This window comes from Cervus elaphus, chromosome 15 (assembly GCF_910594005.1).
Source record: "Cervus elaphus chromosome 15, mCerEla1.1, whole genome shotgun sequence".
Classification (NCBI taxonomy): domain Eukaryota; kingdom Metazoa; phylum Chordata; class Mammalia; order Artiodactyla; family Cervidae; genus Cervus; species Cervus elaphus.
The window spans coordinates 57,539,116-57,557,463 of NC_057829.1; the positions used below are offsets into that span (position 1 = coordinate 57,539,116).

The 18,348-nt window shown below is 36.7% G+C and overlaps 1 protein-coding gene across 10 annotated transcripts in view; it reads left to right on the forward strand.

Annotated features, from left to right (window-relative positions):
* Positions 1-18,348, forward strand: part of EXOC6 (exocyst complex component 6) — a 194,767-nt gene that overhangs the window by 45,593 nt on the left and 130,826 nt on the right. For 9 of the 10 annotated variants that reach the window (XR_006345342.1, XM_043925655.1, XM_043925657.1 and 6 more), the window contains exons 2-6: positions 6,124-6,295; positions 7,561-7,608; positions 7,697-7,787; positions 10,432-10,477; positions 15,320-15,524. Coding sequence is in view for 9 of the 10 variants with exons in the window: in XM_043925655.1 (XP_043781590.1) it covers positions 6,124-6,295; positions 7,561-7,608; positions 7,697-7,787; positions 10,432-10,477; positions 15,320-15,524 (562 nt within the window). In the remaining variant the exon portion in view is untranslated. Of the gene's footprint in view, positions 1-3,080; positions 3,228-6,123; positions 6,296-7,560; positions 7,609-7,696; positions 7,788-10,431; positions 10,478-15,319; positions 15,525-18,348 lie in introns of those variants that run through there. The other variant, XM_043925659.1, reaches the window with a different exon arrangement.

The following is an 18,348-nucleotide window of genomic DNA, read 5'->3' on the forward strand; positions in this document are numbered from 1 at the left end:
AAAATTCTTAAAGTAAAAATTGCTCTTCTTTTCTTCCTTTTTCCAGTGTTCTTATACATATCCACCCTTTCTCCCTTCCTGTCTCTATTCACTTAGCTATTTGTTATTGGCTTTATTAGCACATATTTAGAGTAGTTCCCTTGTGGCTCAGATGGTAAAGCGCCTGCCTACAATGCGGGAGACCTGAGTTCAATCCCTGGGTTGGGAAGATCCCCTGGAGAAGGAAACGGCAACCCACTCCAGTACTCTTGCCTGGAAAATCCCATGGATGGAGGAGCCTGGTAGGCTGTCCATGGGGTCGCAAAGAGTCAGACACATGGGGTCACAAAGAATCAGACTGAGCGACTTAACTTTCACTTTTTTACTTTCTGAGTAGTTATTTCTTACTTTACTTTTCATCACAGTGGGTAGAGAGTTAAATCAACTACATGTATTGATTAATGCCTTTGTGAGTACTTGTGTTTGGCTTTTAGATTTCTGCTGCAGCTATTAAATTGAGAAAGACAGAACTATGAACTTTCTAGAGTTCTTTTCAGGATCTGAGAATAGTCTAACTTTTGATGAAGTTTGCATTCTGGCACTTGCTTGATCCTTCAATACTTTCTTTAAATGTAATGTATTTCTGTGATTTAGAACATTTCTTTATCTTGACTTCTCCTTTCTGTGTACTCTGCTCACAAAGATCTCATTGATGTGGATTGTGGTTGACAAGTGGTTGTATCAGCTTGGGGTGCAGTTTGTACTCAGAAGTGGAATGATAGTTACCAAGGATCAGGAGAGATTAAGACTTATCAGTAGGCAGATCAAGACCTATTCTTCTCATACACAATACTAATTCTTTAATTTTTTTTTTATTTCCTGTATTGGGACTTATAGTTCTGTTTTAATAGCAGAAGGCATGGGATGTGAATAGTGTACCCATTTCAGGCTTTGGTTTTCTGTTAATGGAGGATAGGTATTACATGTGTCCTGATACTGTTTGTCTACATTCTAATAACATCAATAGGAAAAAAGGCATTCACCTGCTATAATAATTACACTGCTATTAAATATATTAATATATATGCTATAATACATGTATTATACCCATCGTTGTTCAGTTGCTCAGTCCTGTCTGACTCTTTGCGACCCCATGGACTGCATCACTCAAGGTTTCTCTGTCCTTCACTCCTGGAGCTTGCTCAAACTCATGTCCATTGAGTCGGTGATGCCATCCAGCCATCTTGTCCTCTGTCGACCCCTTCTCCTCCCAGCATCAGGGTCTTTTCTAATGAGTCAGCTCTTCCCGTCAGGTGCCCAAAGTATTGTAGCTCCCTCTTCAGCATACCCATATATATCCATATATATGTATGTAAATATCATATATCAGCACATATACCCATTTGTGTGTGTGTGTATGTGTGTATCTATGTATATATATAAATAGATGCCATAATAGATGCACAGGTAGTATCCTGAATTACTATAAAATGAGAGTAGTTTTGTTTTTAAAACTCTAGAGATTAAATTGAAAAGATACACTAAAGGGGACCTTTAAAGAACTTTCTAAAATAAAATAGACTTCTGGGAAATAACCATTGTTTCTCTTCCTTCTATTTATATATTATTGTCATTTTTAAAGAGAGAACAGTATCACCTTTGCACTCACAAAAGGAGTCACACTTTCCTTTGGAGGGACATTGTAGCAGGGCAGTCCTGAAATGTCTCTTGCTAGTTTTTTGCTACAATGCTATAGTAATTGGGGGGGGGGGCGGGGAAGAGCCAGTTTTTTCTGTATTTTCTGTTTATTATCTGGTATTTTGAGTCAGATAAATATCAAGCTTTTATTAAAATACGTAAAAAATAATCTTAGAAAAGCTTTATATATACATACATATATTACTTAAAGAAATGTAACACCTGTTCACAATTACGAAATAAAAATTTGTTTATAGCATACCAAGGTCAGTTGGGGCTTCTCAGGTGGCCCTAGTGGTAATGAACCCACCTGCCAATGCAGGAGACGTAAGAGACTTGGGTTTGGATTTGCTTCCTGGGTGGGGAAGATCCCCTGGAGGAGGGCACAGCAGGCCCCTCCAGTATTCTTGCCTGGAGAATCCCATGGACAGAGGAGCCTGGTGAGCTACAGTCCATAGGGTTGCAAAGAGTTGGACAGTACTGAAGTAACTTAGCATGCACGCAGGTCAGCTAATGCGAATTTTTCTTTGGGATAATGTTGTTAGTTTAATTAAGAGTTCTTTTTAGCTATGTTTATTAATTGTAGGAAAAGCATGAGATGGGAGTGACATTGAGCAAGTCATTTAGTATTTCTGGACCTAGTTCCTCATTTGTGAAAAGGAGGCAATGATATTTTCTGTGGTATGGTGTAAGAAACAAATGAAACATTACATGTAAAAATTACAGAAGTCCCTATACAATTGCCAGGTGTTACTGGTAGTCAGCCCCTACAGCATGGATAATTTGAGTATTAGGTATTTGATATTTGCTATCCATACTTAATTGTTTGGCAGATGGTTCACTTATTTAACAAGGATTTGTTTGACTCTTATGTGCGCTATGTGATCGTAGCCAGTGTATTTTGAGTACTTGCTGTGTGTCGGTTATTGTGCTAAGAATTTTTCATATGTTTGCTAATTTAATCCTTATAACTCTGTGATGTAGATACTTTTTTAATCCCTGTTTTATTTTTGAGAGAATTTGGATTCAGAGAATTTGTGTGGCTTATCTGAGGTTGAACAGCTACTAAGTGATGTTTTTAATTCCATCTGTCCATTTGTCCATCTGTCTATCTATCAGTTCTTTATTCAGCATCTGCTACATCAGGGACTCTTTTCTAGGGCTGGTTGTACAGCAGGGAACAAAACAGACAAAAACTGTCTGCCTTCCTGTAGCTTACATTCCAGTGAGCAAAAACAAAAACTACAAGTGTGAAGTAGAGAGTATATTAAATAGTGGTAAGAGTGATGCAGTAGCAAAGTGAATTCCTTTATTTTAGAAAAAAAAAAATAAAGCAGGAAAGGGAATAGTGTGTGTATGTGTGTGTGTTTATAATTTGGATATTGTGGCCAGAAAGGGCTTCATCAAGGAGACCAGAAAACCTGAAGGAGATGAGGGCGGCAGCCATGTGTGGAAATGTGATCAGAAGAGGAAAGCACGTGCAAAGCATGGGACAGCAGTGTGCTTGATGCGTTTCAGGAACCACAGGAGGCCAGTGCTGCTGGCATGGAGTGAGTATTAGGAAATGAGATCACTGTGGTAACATGGGGCAGGGTTCCATAGGGCTTTATAGGCTGCTGTAAGAAAAAGGGTTTTGAGCAGAAGAAAGATACGGGGTTTGCCTTTAAATTTAGTGGGATTATTTTTTCTACTTTGTTGAGTACAGACTGAAGGGAAATAAGGGTGGAATCAAGGAGACCAGTTAGGAAGCTGTCTGGAATAATGTAGGGAACACACGTTGATGGCTTAGTCCAGGGTGATACCAGTGGGGAAGCTGTGAGATGTGGTTGGATTGTTTTAGTGGGGAGGCGAGAGAAAGAATAGTCAAGAGTGATTTGAAGGTTTTCTGCCTCAACAACTAAAAGAATGGAGTTTACTAAGATGAGGGAAGGCCATGGGAGGACCAGGGTTTGGGAAAGAAGATAGGAATTCATTTTGGCCATACTTGAGATGCTTATCATACATCCAGTTGGAGAGATGCATGAGTATGAAGGTCAAAGGAGAGGTCAGGACCAGAAATACAAATTTGGGAGATGTCAGTGTTTATATAGTGTTTGGGCTTCCCTGATAGCTCAGTTGGTAAAGAATATGCCTGCAGTGCAGGAGACCCCAGTTCGATTCCTGGGTTGGGAAGAGCCCCTAGAGAAGGGGTAGGCTACCCACTCCAGTATTCTTGGGCTTCCCTTGTGGCTCAGCTGGTAAAGAATACGCCTGCAATCTGGGAGACCTGGGTTCAATCTCTGGGTTGGGAAGATGCCCTGGAGAAGGGAAAGGCTACCCACTCCAGTATTCTGGTCTGGAGAATTCCATGGACTGTATAGTCCATGGGGTCGCAAAGAGTCCGACAGGACTGAGCGACTTTCACTTTCACTTCCCATGTTTATAGAATTTAAAGCTCCAAGCCTAGAAGAGATTTAGACTGGTATAGTAGAAAAGAGAAGATATCCAAGACCAGTGCCTAATTCTAGCTCAGTTCTTTATTTGGCATGGAAATAATTGCAAAAGACCTGCTGGAGGAAATGGGACTTGAACTGAATCTCAACAATGGGCAACAGATGGGGGGCACATTTTTGGAAGGTCCCCAAGATTGCTTTCAGGTTCATTAATTTTCTTGGAGGACTCACAGAATTTGGCAAAGCTGTTACACTCACGGTTACTATTTCCTACAACAAAAGGATATAGATTAAAATTAACAACAAGCAAAGGCAGGTAAGTCAGGGTCTAGGAGAGTTCCAACGGGGAGCTTCCAGTTGTCTTTTCCTCCGGGAGTCATGTGGCCAGCACTTATTTCCCCCAGTGATGATGCATGGTAACACATATGGAGTAGTATTAACCAGAGAAGCTCTCCCAAGCTATGGTGTCCAGGGTTTTTCCTGGGGGTTGATTCCATAGACATGACCGACTGCTTGAGTTGCTGACCTTAGTCTTCAGCCCCTCCAGAACTGATTCCATGTGGCCCCTTGCCCCCATTAACTGTAAATCACATTGTAGGTCATATTGTTGTTGTTCAGTTGCTAAACCATTTTCGACTCTTTGCAACCCCATGGACTGAAGCATGCCAGCCTCCTCTGTCCTCCACTGTCTCCTGAAGTTTGCGCAAATTCATGTCCATTGGTTGGTGATACTATCTAATCATCTCATCCTCTGCCACCCCCTTCTCCTTTTGCCTTTGATCTTTCCCAGCACTTAGACCATTTTGCATTGTCCACGTAAACAGGGGCATCTATCAGGCAGGACATTCTGAAGACTAAACTGCCCAGGAGTTGGGAGAAAGACCCAAATGTTTCTTTGGGCAAGGTTAATCCTTTTCTGCACAGTGGATGGGGAAGTCCCTTGGTGTGGAGACCGCAGGACCTGAGATACAGTAGGAGTGTAAACGTAGTGTTTAGAGAACATTGTGGTGCCTGCAATATGGCCTTGTACTTAAGAGTATGGACTCTGGAGACTTCCCTGGTGGTCCAGTGGTTAAAACACCATACTTCCATGGCAGGGGACACCAGTTTGATCCCTGGTTGGAGAGCTAAGTTCCCACAAGTCATGTGAAAGTCACTCAGTCGTGTCTGACTTTTTGCGACCCCATGGCTAGTCCATGGAATTCTCCAGGTTAGAATACTGAAGTGGGTAGCCTTTCCCTTCTCCAGGGTATCTTTCCAACCCAGGGATTGAACCCAGGTCTCCTGCATTGCAGGCGGATATTTTATCAGCTGAACCACAAGGAAAGCCCAGTGATACTGGAGTGGGTAGCCTATCCCTTCTCCAGGGGACCTTCCCAACACAGGAATCGAACAGAGGTCTGCTGCATTGCAGGCAGATTCTTTACCAACTGAGCTATCAGGGAAGCCCACAAGTCATGAGGCATGGCCAAAAAATAGAAAAAAAAGAATATCAACTCTGGAGCCAGTTTCAAGGATTCAGATCCCATATTCATGCCCATTCCACAACTAGCAACTAGCTGTCACTTGCTAATTGTGGAATTTATGACAGTTTGCATAATCTGTAACTTATCTGTAAGTTAGTGAGGGTAATAACAGTATCTATGTTATAGGCTTGTTGTGAGGATTAAAGAGTTAATATATAAAGCACTCAGAATATGTCCTGACACATAATAAATGCTGTAGAAATCAGAAGTTTGTTTATTCATTCCTTAATCATTCAGTTAGTGATTCTTTTTTGAGCACTAGTGTGTTGAAGGCTCATCTCTTAAGTCTCAGACCTTTAATTCCAGATACTTAGTATGTATCTAGAGGACTTGTGGCTCTTTAAATACTAACATGTTCAAAAGGAGTTAAGTATTTTTCATCCAAACTGTTTGTACTGATGTTATTACTAACAGCCTAGTTTGTTTGTTCAGAGATTTTATTTTAAAATATCAGCTCTAATGATAGCTTTCTTTTTGTGTCTGTACAGGTCTGTGTATGATGACCAACCAAATGCACACAAGAAGTTTATGGAAAAGTTAGATGCTTGTATCCGTAATCATGACAAGGAAATTGAAAAGATGTGTAATTTTCATCACCAGGGTTTTGTAGATGCTATAACAGAACTCCTTAAAGTAAGGACTGATGCAGAGAAACTTAAGGTAAGAAATATGTTAAAATTCTATTTACTTTTGCTGTCAAATCACTTACATATTTATAGTGCATATTTACAAATTACTATTAAATGTACTGTTTTTAAGAAGTAGATTAGTGTACATATTTGGGAATGCTTTATTAATACAGTTGTCATACTGATGACAGGAGTTATTTCTCTCTCTCTCTCTTTTTTTTTTTGGTAATGCATTGACTTAACAGGATTTCTTTCCTTGCAAAAAATGAACTAAAAAAATTTGCACAGTGAAAGACCTCATTTGGAGTTTTAGAGTTCTCAAGTGACAATTAGTACAATTTTTTGATAAAAAACTATTTTCTGAAAACTTGTAAAAACTTAGGATAAGTGTGTTTTCAAAATTATTTAATAATAGTGAAACTTTTTTTTTCTTTGCTTAATAGCAGTGTGTAATTTTCTTAAAGCAAATTGGTCTACATTTTCTGCCACACAGCTAAAACTTTACTTATGAAATAAGACCTGGATTTGTTCTGTCAGAATATAAAATATTTAGTTATAAGAATTGTCCTATTTATCTTTCTTTACATTTAGAGAGCTTAGCAGACAGAACGACCCTGGTTCACCAAAGGTTATGATTAGAAAACCATTATATAAAGGATATTCAGATAACAAGAGACCAAATACGGCATCAATGAGGTCACTGAGCATCTTTGTTCAGAAATTAATGAGATTTTTAATAAACCAGAATGTGCTTCCTTACTATGATGACCTAATGAGTCACTTAATATGTGGGAAAATTTGAGGTTGAGCTTTGCCTGCACCTGCAGCATTAAAATGTTGCTGTGGATTGAGATTTCCGTGTTTGATGTTAATCAACCACCCAGTGTTTGCATTCAGCAAAGTATGAATGTTTAATTACCATAAAATGCAATCACCATTTCCTACAGACAATGAATGGCACATAGACCTCATTGAAGTTATCAAAAAGGGACCAGTGGTCAATTGGGTCAGTGATTTGAATTGTTTGACAGACTTAGAGAAGCAAGTAAAGTTCAAAAATCTAGATTAAATTTGAGAAGTTTGCCACAGAATCTGTTAAAAAGAACTGTCATAAGTAATTGAAGTTAACAAAAGCCCTTTTCAATCAAAAGTTCAAGTTCAAGCTGTAGAGTTAATTTGAATTTGCATTTCTTTGTTCTAAGTTTCTCATGAAGCATGATCTGATTACAAGGGTGAGCAGTTACATCAGGGCAGTTTTATGCATATTTGTCTAACTAAGGTGAAATTATTTTTAAGGTGCAAGTTACTGATACCAACCGAAGATTTCAAGATGCTGGAAAGGAGGTGAGAAAATGATTTATTTTTGTGTGTATTCAATATGTGGATGCAATTTAACTGTTCATTTTAAATATGTGCATTTCTTCTCTTTAAGGTGATAGTCCAAACAGAAGATATTATTCGATGTAGAATTCAGCAGAGGAATATTACTACTGTAGTAGAAAAATTACAGTTATGCCTTCCAGGTGAGTTACTCTGTAATGTAACATTCAGCTTGGCGAACCTGTAATTTACTGGTGTTTAATCATTATTCATTATAGGAATTATAGATTACTTGGTGATTGTTCCCCCAATGCCCATGGTTTTCTTTCCTATCTACTTTATTCCCTGAATTTTCATCTTTTTCCTTATTACAAGGCCCCTATTTGATGATCTATCACATCAGTCTCCTAGAACAACCTCTACCTTTCCATTCCCTTTCAGCCTAGTTTGCCCTTTGTCCCTCCCCAACCCCTCCTTTTTCCCCCCAGAATACTTTCCCATGGAGGGTGTCTTTTGATTCCATTTTCTTTCATTTTCCTAATTTGCCTACTTTTTTAAACCTCTAGTTTTCCATTGTTTTCTTTTTGTCACTTAAGCAGTTGGTCTTTGCGTGCAATTTCATTTTGCTATTAAGGTAACATACAGAATTGCCAGATATTCTCCCTTTTTCAGTCTTGCCTTTCTCCTGTGTTTTGGGAAGACTGAATTACCAGGTTTCTGAGTTTTCTGGTCTCTCTGTTAGGACTGGGACATTTCAGATAAATTCTGAATAAACTAGCCAGTATTTTCTTTACCTGGATATACCTTGTTTCAAAAAAAAGGAAACAGGTATATGACTTCTTTTTCTTAATATAGTAAGCTAAATCCATCTCAGTGTCCTATTTTTTAATTTTTTTTTGTAAGGAAGGAACCTGAACCTCCATATCCAGGGAGATAGAATAAGGTGCTTTGTATAATATTCACATATTGTAAATTTAGCTTAGACTACAAGTTACATAATCTGTTAGCATATTGTATTAGCTAAAGAAAAATTATTGGCTGACTTGTAAGAATAAAGTTGTTTTTTTATGGTCACTGAAGTTCGGCTCATCTTAATTTCTGATGAACCAGGGATATGTGCACATTAACTTTGAGTAAATAAAATATCTACTTATTGTGTTAGATTTTAGGGTTGGAAACTTAGTTCTTTATAATAATGCTTAATAATACCTCTTTGCCACCATCATATACACTGAAATAGTCATGAACACAGCCTCTTAAGTTTGAGTGCTTCGTCCTTGAACTGTAAGTAGTAAGTCTAAAAAAACTGGGTTCTCATGGAATGAGGAAGAGTAAATTCAGCTTATTCAACTCTAATGAGCTGTTTGAAATAGAGAAATAAAGGGAAGTAGAAGTTAAGAGTTTTTTACTGCTACTGTCTTTGCTCTCAAGGCTGAACAGGAAATCTGAGTTCGTGTAAACATTGTGTTCTTAATAGCCACATCCAGAACCACCTCTTTCCCTCCATCCATCCTTCTATCTAATTATCCACTCATACATACTTTTCTGTGTCAGGCATCATGGTAGATATTAGAAATATAAAGTTGAAAATGATGTAGTCCCAGCTCTGAAGGATCCTACAGTTTAATGTGAATAAAGACAAATAAGCCATTACAGTATAATTGCCTAACTTCCTCCTTAGATTAAGAGGGGTATGAGAGGATATAAGAAGTCACAGGGTAAACAATGAATTTTCCTGGTGGTGTAGTTAGTTATTTTTGAGAAAGTATCATTTTTATGTGAAAACAATATGGAAATAACATAGATGTGAAATTTGCATGAATTGTTGAGATAAAACAGGAGACTTCAAAGCAAGTTTATAGTTGTAGCAGCAGTTTTAGGCTCTTTCCTAAGTTATGTGTTCACTCTAATGCTTTGGATGGAAAATGTGAGATATATTGCATTGCAGTAAAGGGACTTTGATAGAGCTATACATGGGGTCTGCAGAGTTAGGGCTGGTTCATTATAGCCACCACTGCAGTTTTTATGGTTTTTCAGACAATTAAACAATATCTTTTGTGAACTTGAAACCCCCTAGGGAGTAGCCATAAGAGTGTAAAAAATCTGGAAAAAAATGTGTCTGTCTCTCTTGTCGGAAAATGTGAGCCAACTTAATGATCTAACAGTAATTCACCTGCTTTATACTTCGAAATTCTACTAAGGATGAGTGGTAATCTACATAGTTGCATTGAAACCTTTTTGGTGGCAGTATGTCTTCTTGCTGAAACTTATAACAATTTTATTGAATAATTACATTTCTGAGCCTTTGATGGAAATGATAAACAAAGATACTTTGTTATGTTTCTTTATGCCTTTATTATAATTTACTCTCTGCTGTAAACTTTTGAGATTTTTCTTTCTCTGTGAATTTGGTGTAAAATTTTGTTTCATGGGCTATAGTACAGTTACCTTATTTATTTAGTACATTGAATCAAAATCAGTTAATCTCACTATTGCTCAACTTTCTTTCTCAAGTTACTAAGACCACACTTCTCCTTCCACTGCAGCAAGAAATATTAATAAGTTTTTGATTAGGATAGTTATTGATGTCTCAGTTTTAGGTGTCAGCCTATGCAAGTGTTGCCAGTTTGATATAATGTATTAATTTATGTAATAGAGTGTTCAATATATGCAGATATTAAAATGGTTTCATTTACTTGAAGTATAAAATTTTATTTGAAAATATAAGCCTAAATCAAAGTACAGAGAAAATTACTGAATTTACAATATGCTCTTCCCTGCTTTATTTTAATCTTTCAAAATTTTTTTATTTAGAAAGCTAAAATAAATTTTCTTTTTTTAATGCAGTGCTAGAAATGTACAGTAAACTAAAAGAACAGATGAGTACAAAAAGGTGAGTTTCTTTCCTGTTTTTAATAAGAGGCTTTTTCCTATTACAGAAAGCATAAATAAAATTACTGTAAATTATAGTGAGTCATTTGAAGTTTTGCTTTCTATGTTTAACTGTTCTTTGTTAATGCAATTTGCCCATCAGGGTCTTTCAGTACAGCAATTCTTAGCCATTTATTTTTGGATCCTTGCCCTTACATATCAAAGATTGATAATATTGATGAAAGACAAATAGACAGCTGAACAAGAATGAAAAAATATTGATTAACTTAATATGTTAATGTTGCATACAGTCAAAGGCTAAGTGTGTATTTTGTGAAAGCAAAGTATGGGTAGTTAGTTACATGTTGACAATCTAGACTGTGTAGTTCATGTTCTGTTTTATAATACACATGAATACATGACAGATGAAAGATAATTTAAAGTAGTTTATGGATCACATAGGAGCATTAGATATAATTATGTTTAAAATATTCTAAAGATGAACAATTTTAAATTGTGTAGAAAAATTAGAATCAGACATGCTTGAAACAGGGAAATAATCACTTCTTATTTATTAATAGCTACTTAATTATCACAGCACATTGTATGCAAATATATACTCAAGAGATTTGTATATGTACTGCTTTGTGTAATGCTTTGCATTGAATTTTATTGGACTTTATCAATTGGTACTAATTAGTAGAATGATTTTATTCCTTCCTAATACATGACCCACAAACTATTCTGAGTCTTTTATTTTATGTATATGTTATTAATATATTGTGTATTATCTATCAAAGTTATATGTCCTCCTATTTTAAATAATAGTTAATAGTTCTGTGTGTTTGTTGCAAAAAAAGAAAGACCAGACATCACCTTCCCTTCTTGCCATTCACTAGTCCTTCTTCCTAGGGTCAAAAACTTTTCCCTTTTTTAAGAAATTATTTTAGTGTTTACATTTATGTCTTTAAATAACTAAATTTACTATTGCTTCACTATTTTCAAGCTTGGGGCATTATGTATTTCTTCAGATATTTTATAATCTAATACTTATATTAAATTTCTCCAGTTGTCCCCCAAATGTCTTCTATGTATTTTTTGTCCCTGTAATCTAAAATAGTCTTTCCACTTTGCTTTGTTTTTCATGAAAGAGTTCAGATTAGTTTTAGACCAGGGCATTTTGGATTTGTTTATTTTCTCATGTTTAGATTCAGATTAAATGTTTTCAGTAAGAGTACAACATAAATGATATTGTGTATGACAGCAGAAGTCATATGCTATCAGATTATCTCTAGATTATCCTAAATTTGATCATTTGCTTAAGGGGATGGCTTAAGAAAAGGTATGTTTTTCTCTTTGCAGCTAATAAGTAGATGTCTGGTGATTCCCTGGTGAGTGCTCATATTTAGTGCATGGTGTGTGTGAGTACTCAATCATGTCCAACTCTGTGCGATCCTATAGACTGTAGCCTGCCAGGCTTCTGTGTCCATGGGATTTTCTAGGCAAGAATACTTGAGTGGGTTGCCATTTCCTCCTCCAGGGGATCTTCCTGACCCAGGGATCGAACCTGCAACTCCTGAGTCTCCTGCATTGCAGGCAAATTCTTTACAGCTGAGCTTAGTGCAGTGGACATAAAAAACTGATTGGAATCTCTGGGGTGGGTGGGACTGGTTTATTGTGAGTTTCATTGTAAGGTTATCCAAGTGGGCCCTTTTAGTTGGGGAGTTTGTGATGTTAGAATCTGGAGTTGTTTCTTCTGGGACTGGTTAGATTTTCTAGAGGAGACTTTTCCTGTCTCTTCTCTGGAGGGTAAAGATTTGACTTCTGGTATTCTGAGATGTGAGTTGGAGAAGAGGGCATTTGCTATATATGGGCTCAACTAATCCTTTTCCCAGGTGGCTCAGTGGTAGAGAATCTGCAATGCAGGAGACACAGGTTCAATCCCTGGGTCAAGGCGATCCCCTGGAGAAGGAAATGGTGACCCTCTCCCGTATTCTTGCCTGGGAAATCCAGTGTACAGAGGAACCTGGTGGGCTACAGTCCATGAGGTTGCAAAAGAGTCAGACAAGACTTAAGAGACTAAACAACAACATATTATTGCCTTCAACCTTGAGTAGTGTCCCCCATTTTAGAAATTATTTGGTTTGCTCCGTTTAGCATTTTGCCAAGATGGAAAAAGGCAGTTGTTTAGATGCTTGTCAGGAAGAGAATCTAGGGTCTGCTTCTTAAACACATTTTAACCAGTGTTCCTTTACTTTAGCCCTCCTTTGGGGGTTTTGTAAGGGCTATTCCTTACAATAGCCCTCCTATTGGACACTTCTGCCTCCATAAATAGTGAGATTCCTGTCACTTCCTATACTTTTTGGAGTTTCTGTAGATAAATTATTCTTGGTTGTTCTTGGTTTTCCCCTGTTGAGTTAGAATTCATTTTCTCAAGTCTGCTGAGTTTTTTTTTTTACCACTTGTCCATCAACTTTCCAGATTCTAAAATTTCATTATACTCTCTTTTCCTTTTCTCTTCATCTGTGTGGGTTTATGCTTTTTAAAAAAATCCCTTCATTATCTTTTTATTGGTATTTCAAAAAGGAGTAAAGCAGAAAACATGTATTCGGTCTGCCATCTCACTAGATATTTAGTCCCTACTTCTCTTTTTGGGGCTTATGGTGCCCTGCTGTATGTTTTTGTAGGTATAGGTGTCCACATGGGATAATGAAATACTGAGTACAGGCAGATGTTATTCCTGCTGATCAACTGGAGGTTGCAAATTAAGTGACCTACAGAATCGAGCTAGCACACAGTTGTATTTGGTTTGACTTGCAAGATATAAAAAAGAAAATTGTTTTTTATTAGTTACTGTCACTTCACATTTGTTGAAAAAATATCTGGATTTATATTTGGATGACTCCCCAATTTAATCTCAAATCTTAAGCTCTAGTGTAACATCTCTGATGCTTTTTTTTTTTTTAAAGCTTTAATTTTATATTGGGGTATCAGTTCAGTTCAGTTCAGCTGCTCAGTCATCTTTGCAACCCCATGGACTGCAGCTTGCCAGGCTTCCCTGTCCATCATCAACTCCCAGAGCTTATTCAAACTCATGTCCTTCAAAATCGGTGATGCCATCCAGCCATCTCATCCTCTGTCATCCCCTTCTCCTACCTTCAATCTTTCACAGCATCGGGGTGTTTTCTAATGAGTCAGTTCTTCGCATCACATGGCCAAAGTATTGGAGCTTCAACTTCAGTATCAGTCCTTCCAATGAATATTCAGGATTGATTTTCTTTAGGATTGAATGGTTTGGTCTCCTTGCAGTCCAAGGGACTCTCAAGAATCTTCTCCAGCACCACAGTTCAAAAGCATCAGTTCTTTGGCATTCAGCTTTCTTTCTGGTCCAACTTTCACATCCATACATGACTACTGGAAAAACCATAGCTTTGACTAGACGGACCTTTGTTGGCAGTGTTTCTGCTTTTTAATATGCTGTCTAGGTTTGTCATAGCTTTTCTTCCAAGGAGCAAGCGTCTTTTAATTTCATGGCTGCAGTCACCGTCTGCAATGATTTTGGAGCCCAGGAAAATAAAGTCCATCACTGTTTCCCCATCTATTTGCCATATTGGAATCCAGCAGATTAACAGTGGTGTGATAATTTCAGCAAAGGGACTTAACCATATGTACACATGTTTCCATTCTCCCCCAAACTCCCCACCCCCATCCATCCTGCCTTATAAAGGCTGAGCAGAGTTCCCTGTGCTATATATAGTAACACCTTGTTGCCTATCCATTTTAAATATAGCAGTGTATACATGTCAATCCCAAACTCCCTAACCATCCCTTACCCCCACCCTTCTCCCCTGGCAACTGTAAGTTTGTTATCTAAGTCTGTGGATAATCTGTTCTATTTTGTAAATAAGTTCATTTGTATCCTTTCTTTTTAGATTCCACATATAAGGGATGTCCCTCAATATTTCTCTTCTCTGTCTGACATACTTGACTCAGTGTGACACATTCTGGGTCCATCCATGTTGCTGCAAATGGCATATTTCATCCTTTTAATAGCTGAGTAATATTCCATTTTATATATGTACCACACTTTCTTTATCCATTCCTCTGTTGATGAGTATTTAGGTTGCTTTCACGTCTTGGCTGTTGTGAATAGTGCCACCGTGAACACTGGGGTGCATGTGTCTTTTCAAGTTATGGTTTTCTCTGGATATATGCCCAGGAGTGGGATTGTAGGATCATATGGTAGCTCTCTTTTTAGTTCTTAAAGGACCTCTGTACTGTTCTCCATAGTGCCTGTACCAGTTTACAAACCCACCAACAATGTAGGAAGGTTCCCTTTTATCTACACCCTCTACAGCATTTATTGTTTGTAGAATTGTTGATGATGGTCATTCTGACAGTGAGAGGTGATACCTCTAATTTCCTTAAATGTATTTTACTTTAATTTGATTTAAGTCTGTACTATGTACTTTTTTGATGGTAGGAGATGTGGATGAGAGAGATATCATGAAATCATATATCAAATAATTTAATTAAAAATTTGGAACTATTATCCATATATATATTTAATGTATGTATATGATATAATTTAATATGATATGTATATTATGACTATGATAATGCTTGTGATGTTGTAGATTTAGATGAAATGAAGTAAAGAATTGTTTGTTAGTGAATTTCCTTCCTGCAGCTTTTTCATATGGTTTATAGTTTGTCATTAATATATAGAAGTAAATGTTAATTTTATTTACCTTAGCTATAACAGTATCCTTTTTGATGGAAGTGTTGGAATGATTATTTGGACTTACTTGTAAAATAAATATAATAAGAACTTTTACAGAGTGTTTTTTTTAACTTCTCACAGGTATTATTCAGCTCTAAAAACTATGGAACAATTAGAGAATGTGTATTTTCCCCGGGTTAGTCAGTACCGGTTTTGTCAGCTAATGATAGAAAATCTTCCTAAACTCCGTGAAGATATTAAAGAAATCTCCATGTCTGATCTCAAAGACTTTCTGGAAAGCATTCGAAAACATTCTGACAAAATAGGTGAAACAGCAATGAAACAGGTAAGAATACAGAGGAGAATTTTATTTACTTACTGAAATATAATTGATTTACAATGTTGTGTCAATCTCTGCTGTACAACAAAGTAACTCAGTTATGGAGATATATACATTTTTTAAAAGGAAAATTTTAATTTAATGGTATTTAATAATCTAGGTTATAGAATATATCCAAGGTTTACTTTTTTTTTACTTACATAAAATGCTTGTTTCAATTTTATCCTTTACTTTGTTTAGTCACTAAGTCATGTCCAAGCCTCTTATGACCCCATGGACTATAGCCCACCATGCTCCTCCGTCCATGGGATTATCCCAGCACATATACTGGAGTGGCTTGCCACTTCCTTTTCCAAGAGGTCTTCCCAACCCAGGAATCAAACTCAGGTTTCCTGCATTAGCAGGCTAATTCTTTACCAGTGAGCCACCTGAGGGAGTGTGTTATTTTTTACTTCGCATTCCTTATGCTTGTTTAGAATGAATTTCATTGGCATTTCTTTTTTGGTTGGCAGTTATTCCTTATTTAAGTAAAGTTGATCTAACTTGACTTACTACCTGATCTCTTAGCAGTCTTCTTCATGTATGTAGTATTATATTAACTTTTATCAGCAGTCAAATTTAGTATAAAATTAGTTAAAAAGTGGTAACCACAGAGGCAAGTGGGAGCCCTTGTATGCTAAGGTTGCAAGTTGCTCTCTTTTTAAAGCTTATTGAAAGTGTTATCTTTAAATTAACTCCTGCAGCTCAACAACAAAATGACAAACAATGGGGAAAGATTTGGCAGTTGTAAAATTAGTGTCCCTACCTTTTTAGTCAACAGTTCTTCTCCAAGGTATTTACTAATGAGAAATGAAAATACATCATCCTCAGGACTCTCATAGCAACTTTGTTCACAACTAGCCAAAAACTGGAAATAACCCAAATGGATATCAAAAAGAGAATGGGTACACGAGTTGTGCTGAAATCATAGAGTATTACTTAGCAGTAAGAAGGAGTGAACTTCTGATATATATAACAGCATATACGAATCTCTCAGACACTATGCTGAGCTACAGAAGCTGGACACAGAGCAGCAGACACATATCTGTGTGCGTGTGTGCTAAGTCACTTCAGTTGTGTTAGGTAGACTCTCTGTGACCTCGTGGACTTTAGCCTGCCTGGCTCCTCTGTCCATGAAATTCTCTAGGCAAGAATACTGGAATGGGTTGCCAATGCCTTCCTCCAGGAGATCTTCCTGACCCAGGGATAGAACCCATGTCTCTTGTGTCTCCTGCATTGGCAGGAGGGTTTTTTACCACTAGTGCCACCTGTTTGTGTCCAATTCTAAGACAGGCAAAACTAATTTAAGGTTAAAAAAAGGTCAAAGCAGTGATTGCCTCTGAGTGGGGAGATTGCCTGGGAAGGCACACAAGGGAACTTTCTGGGGAGATGGAAATGTTCTATACCATGAAAAAGTGTATCCACTTGTCAAAATTGTATAGTTACGATCTATACATTTCAATGTATATAAGTCTTAACTCAAAAGAATTGTAAGCAGTACTTGGAATGTTTGTGGAGTGAGTGGGTAAAGGCATAAATGAAAGGATGTATAAATATAAATTGTTGAAGATAGGTGATGTGAACTTAAGAGTTCGTTATATTAATCTGTTTACTTTGTATTTGAAATTTTCAATAGTAAAAAGTTTTAAAATTATTTTAATTGAATTATAATTTCTGTAGCTGTTAAAACCTTCTAATAGTTGTAATGTAATAGAAATAAAATTATGTTCATCTTGCTTTCTAACTCCTGATGTTTTCTTAAGTATTATAGACTGCTTTAGAGAAAGTTTTATTTTCTTTTTTTAAAAATTGAAGTGTAGTTGACTTACAGTGTTGTGTTAGTTTCTGGTTTACAGAAAAGTGATTCAGTTATACCTTTATATATTCTTTTGTGTATTTTTTAATGTTTTTTTCTATTATGGAAACTTTCCATAATGGAACTTACAGGATATTGAATATAGTTTCCCTGTTCTAAACAGAAGAATCCTGTTGTTTATCTGTATTATAAATAGTAGTTTGTATCTGCTAATCCCAAACTCTTAATTTATCCCTCGCCTACCACCTTTCCTCTTTGCTAACCCTAAATTTGTTTTCTATGTCTGAGTCTATTTCTGTTTTGTAAGTAAATTCATTTGTATCATATTTTAGATTCCACATAGAAATGATGTATGGTATTTCTCTTTTTCTTACTTCACTTAGTATGATAATTTCTAAGTCCATCATTTTTGCTGCAAATGGCATTATTTCATTCTTTTTATGGCTGAGTAGAATTCCATTTTATATATATATATATACATATATATATATATACACACACCATATCTTCTTTATTCATCCGTCGATGAATATTTAGGTTGCTTCTATGTCTTGGCTGTTGTAAGTAGTGCTGCTGTGAATATTGGGGTGCATGTATCTTTTCAAATTAGAGCTTTCTCTGGGTATGGCACAGCAGTGGGATTTCTGGATTATATGGCAACTCTATTTTTAGTTTTTAAGGAACGTCTACCCTTTTTTCGATGCACTAGTTTACATTCCCACCAAAAGTATAAGAGGGATCTCTTGTCTTTACACCCTCTCCAGCATTTATTGTTTGTAGACTTTTTAATGATGGCCATCCTGGCTGGTATGAGGTGATGCCTCACTGCATTTCATTTTGATTTGCATTTTTCTAATAATTAGTGATGTTGAGCATCTTTTCATGTGCCTATTGATCATCTGATGTCTTTGGAGATATGTGTATTTTGATCTTTTGGCCATTTTATGATGGAGTTTATTTTTCTGATTAAAGAAA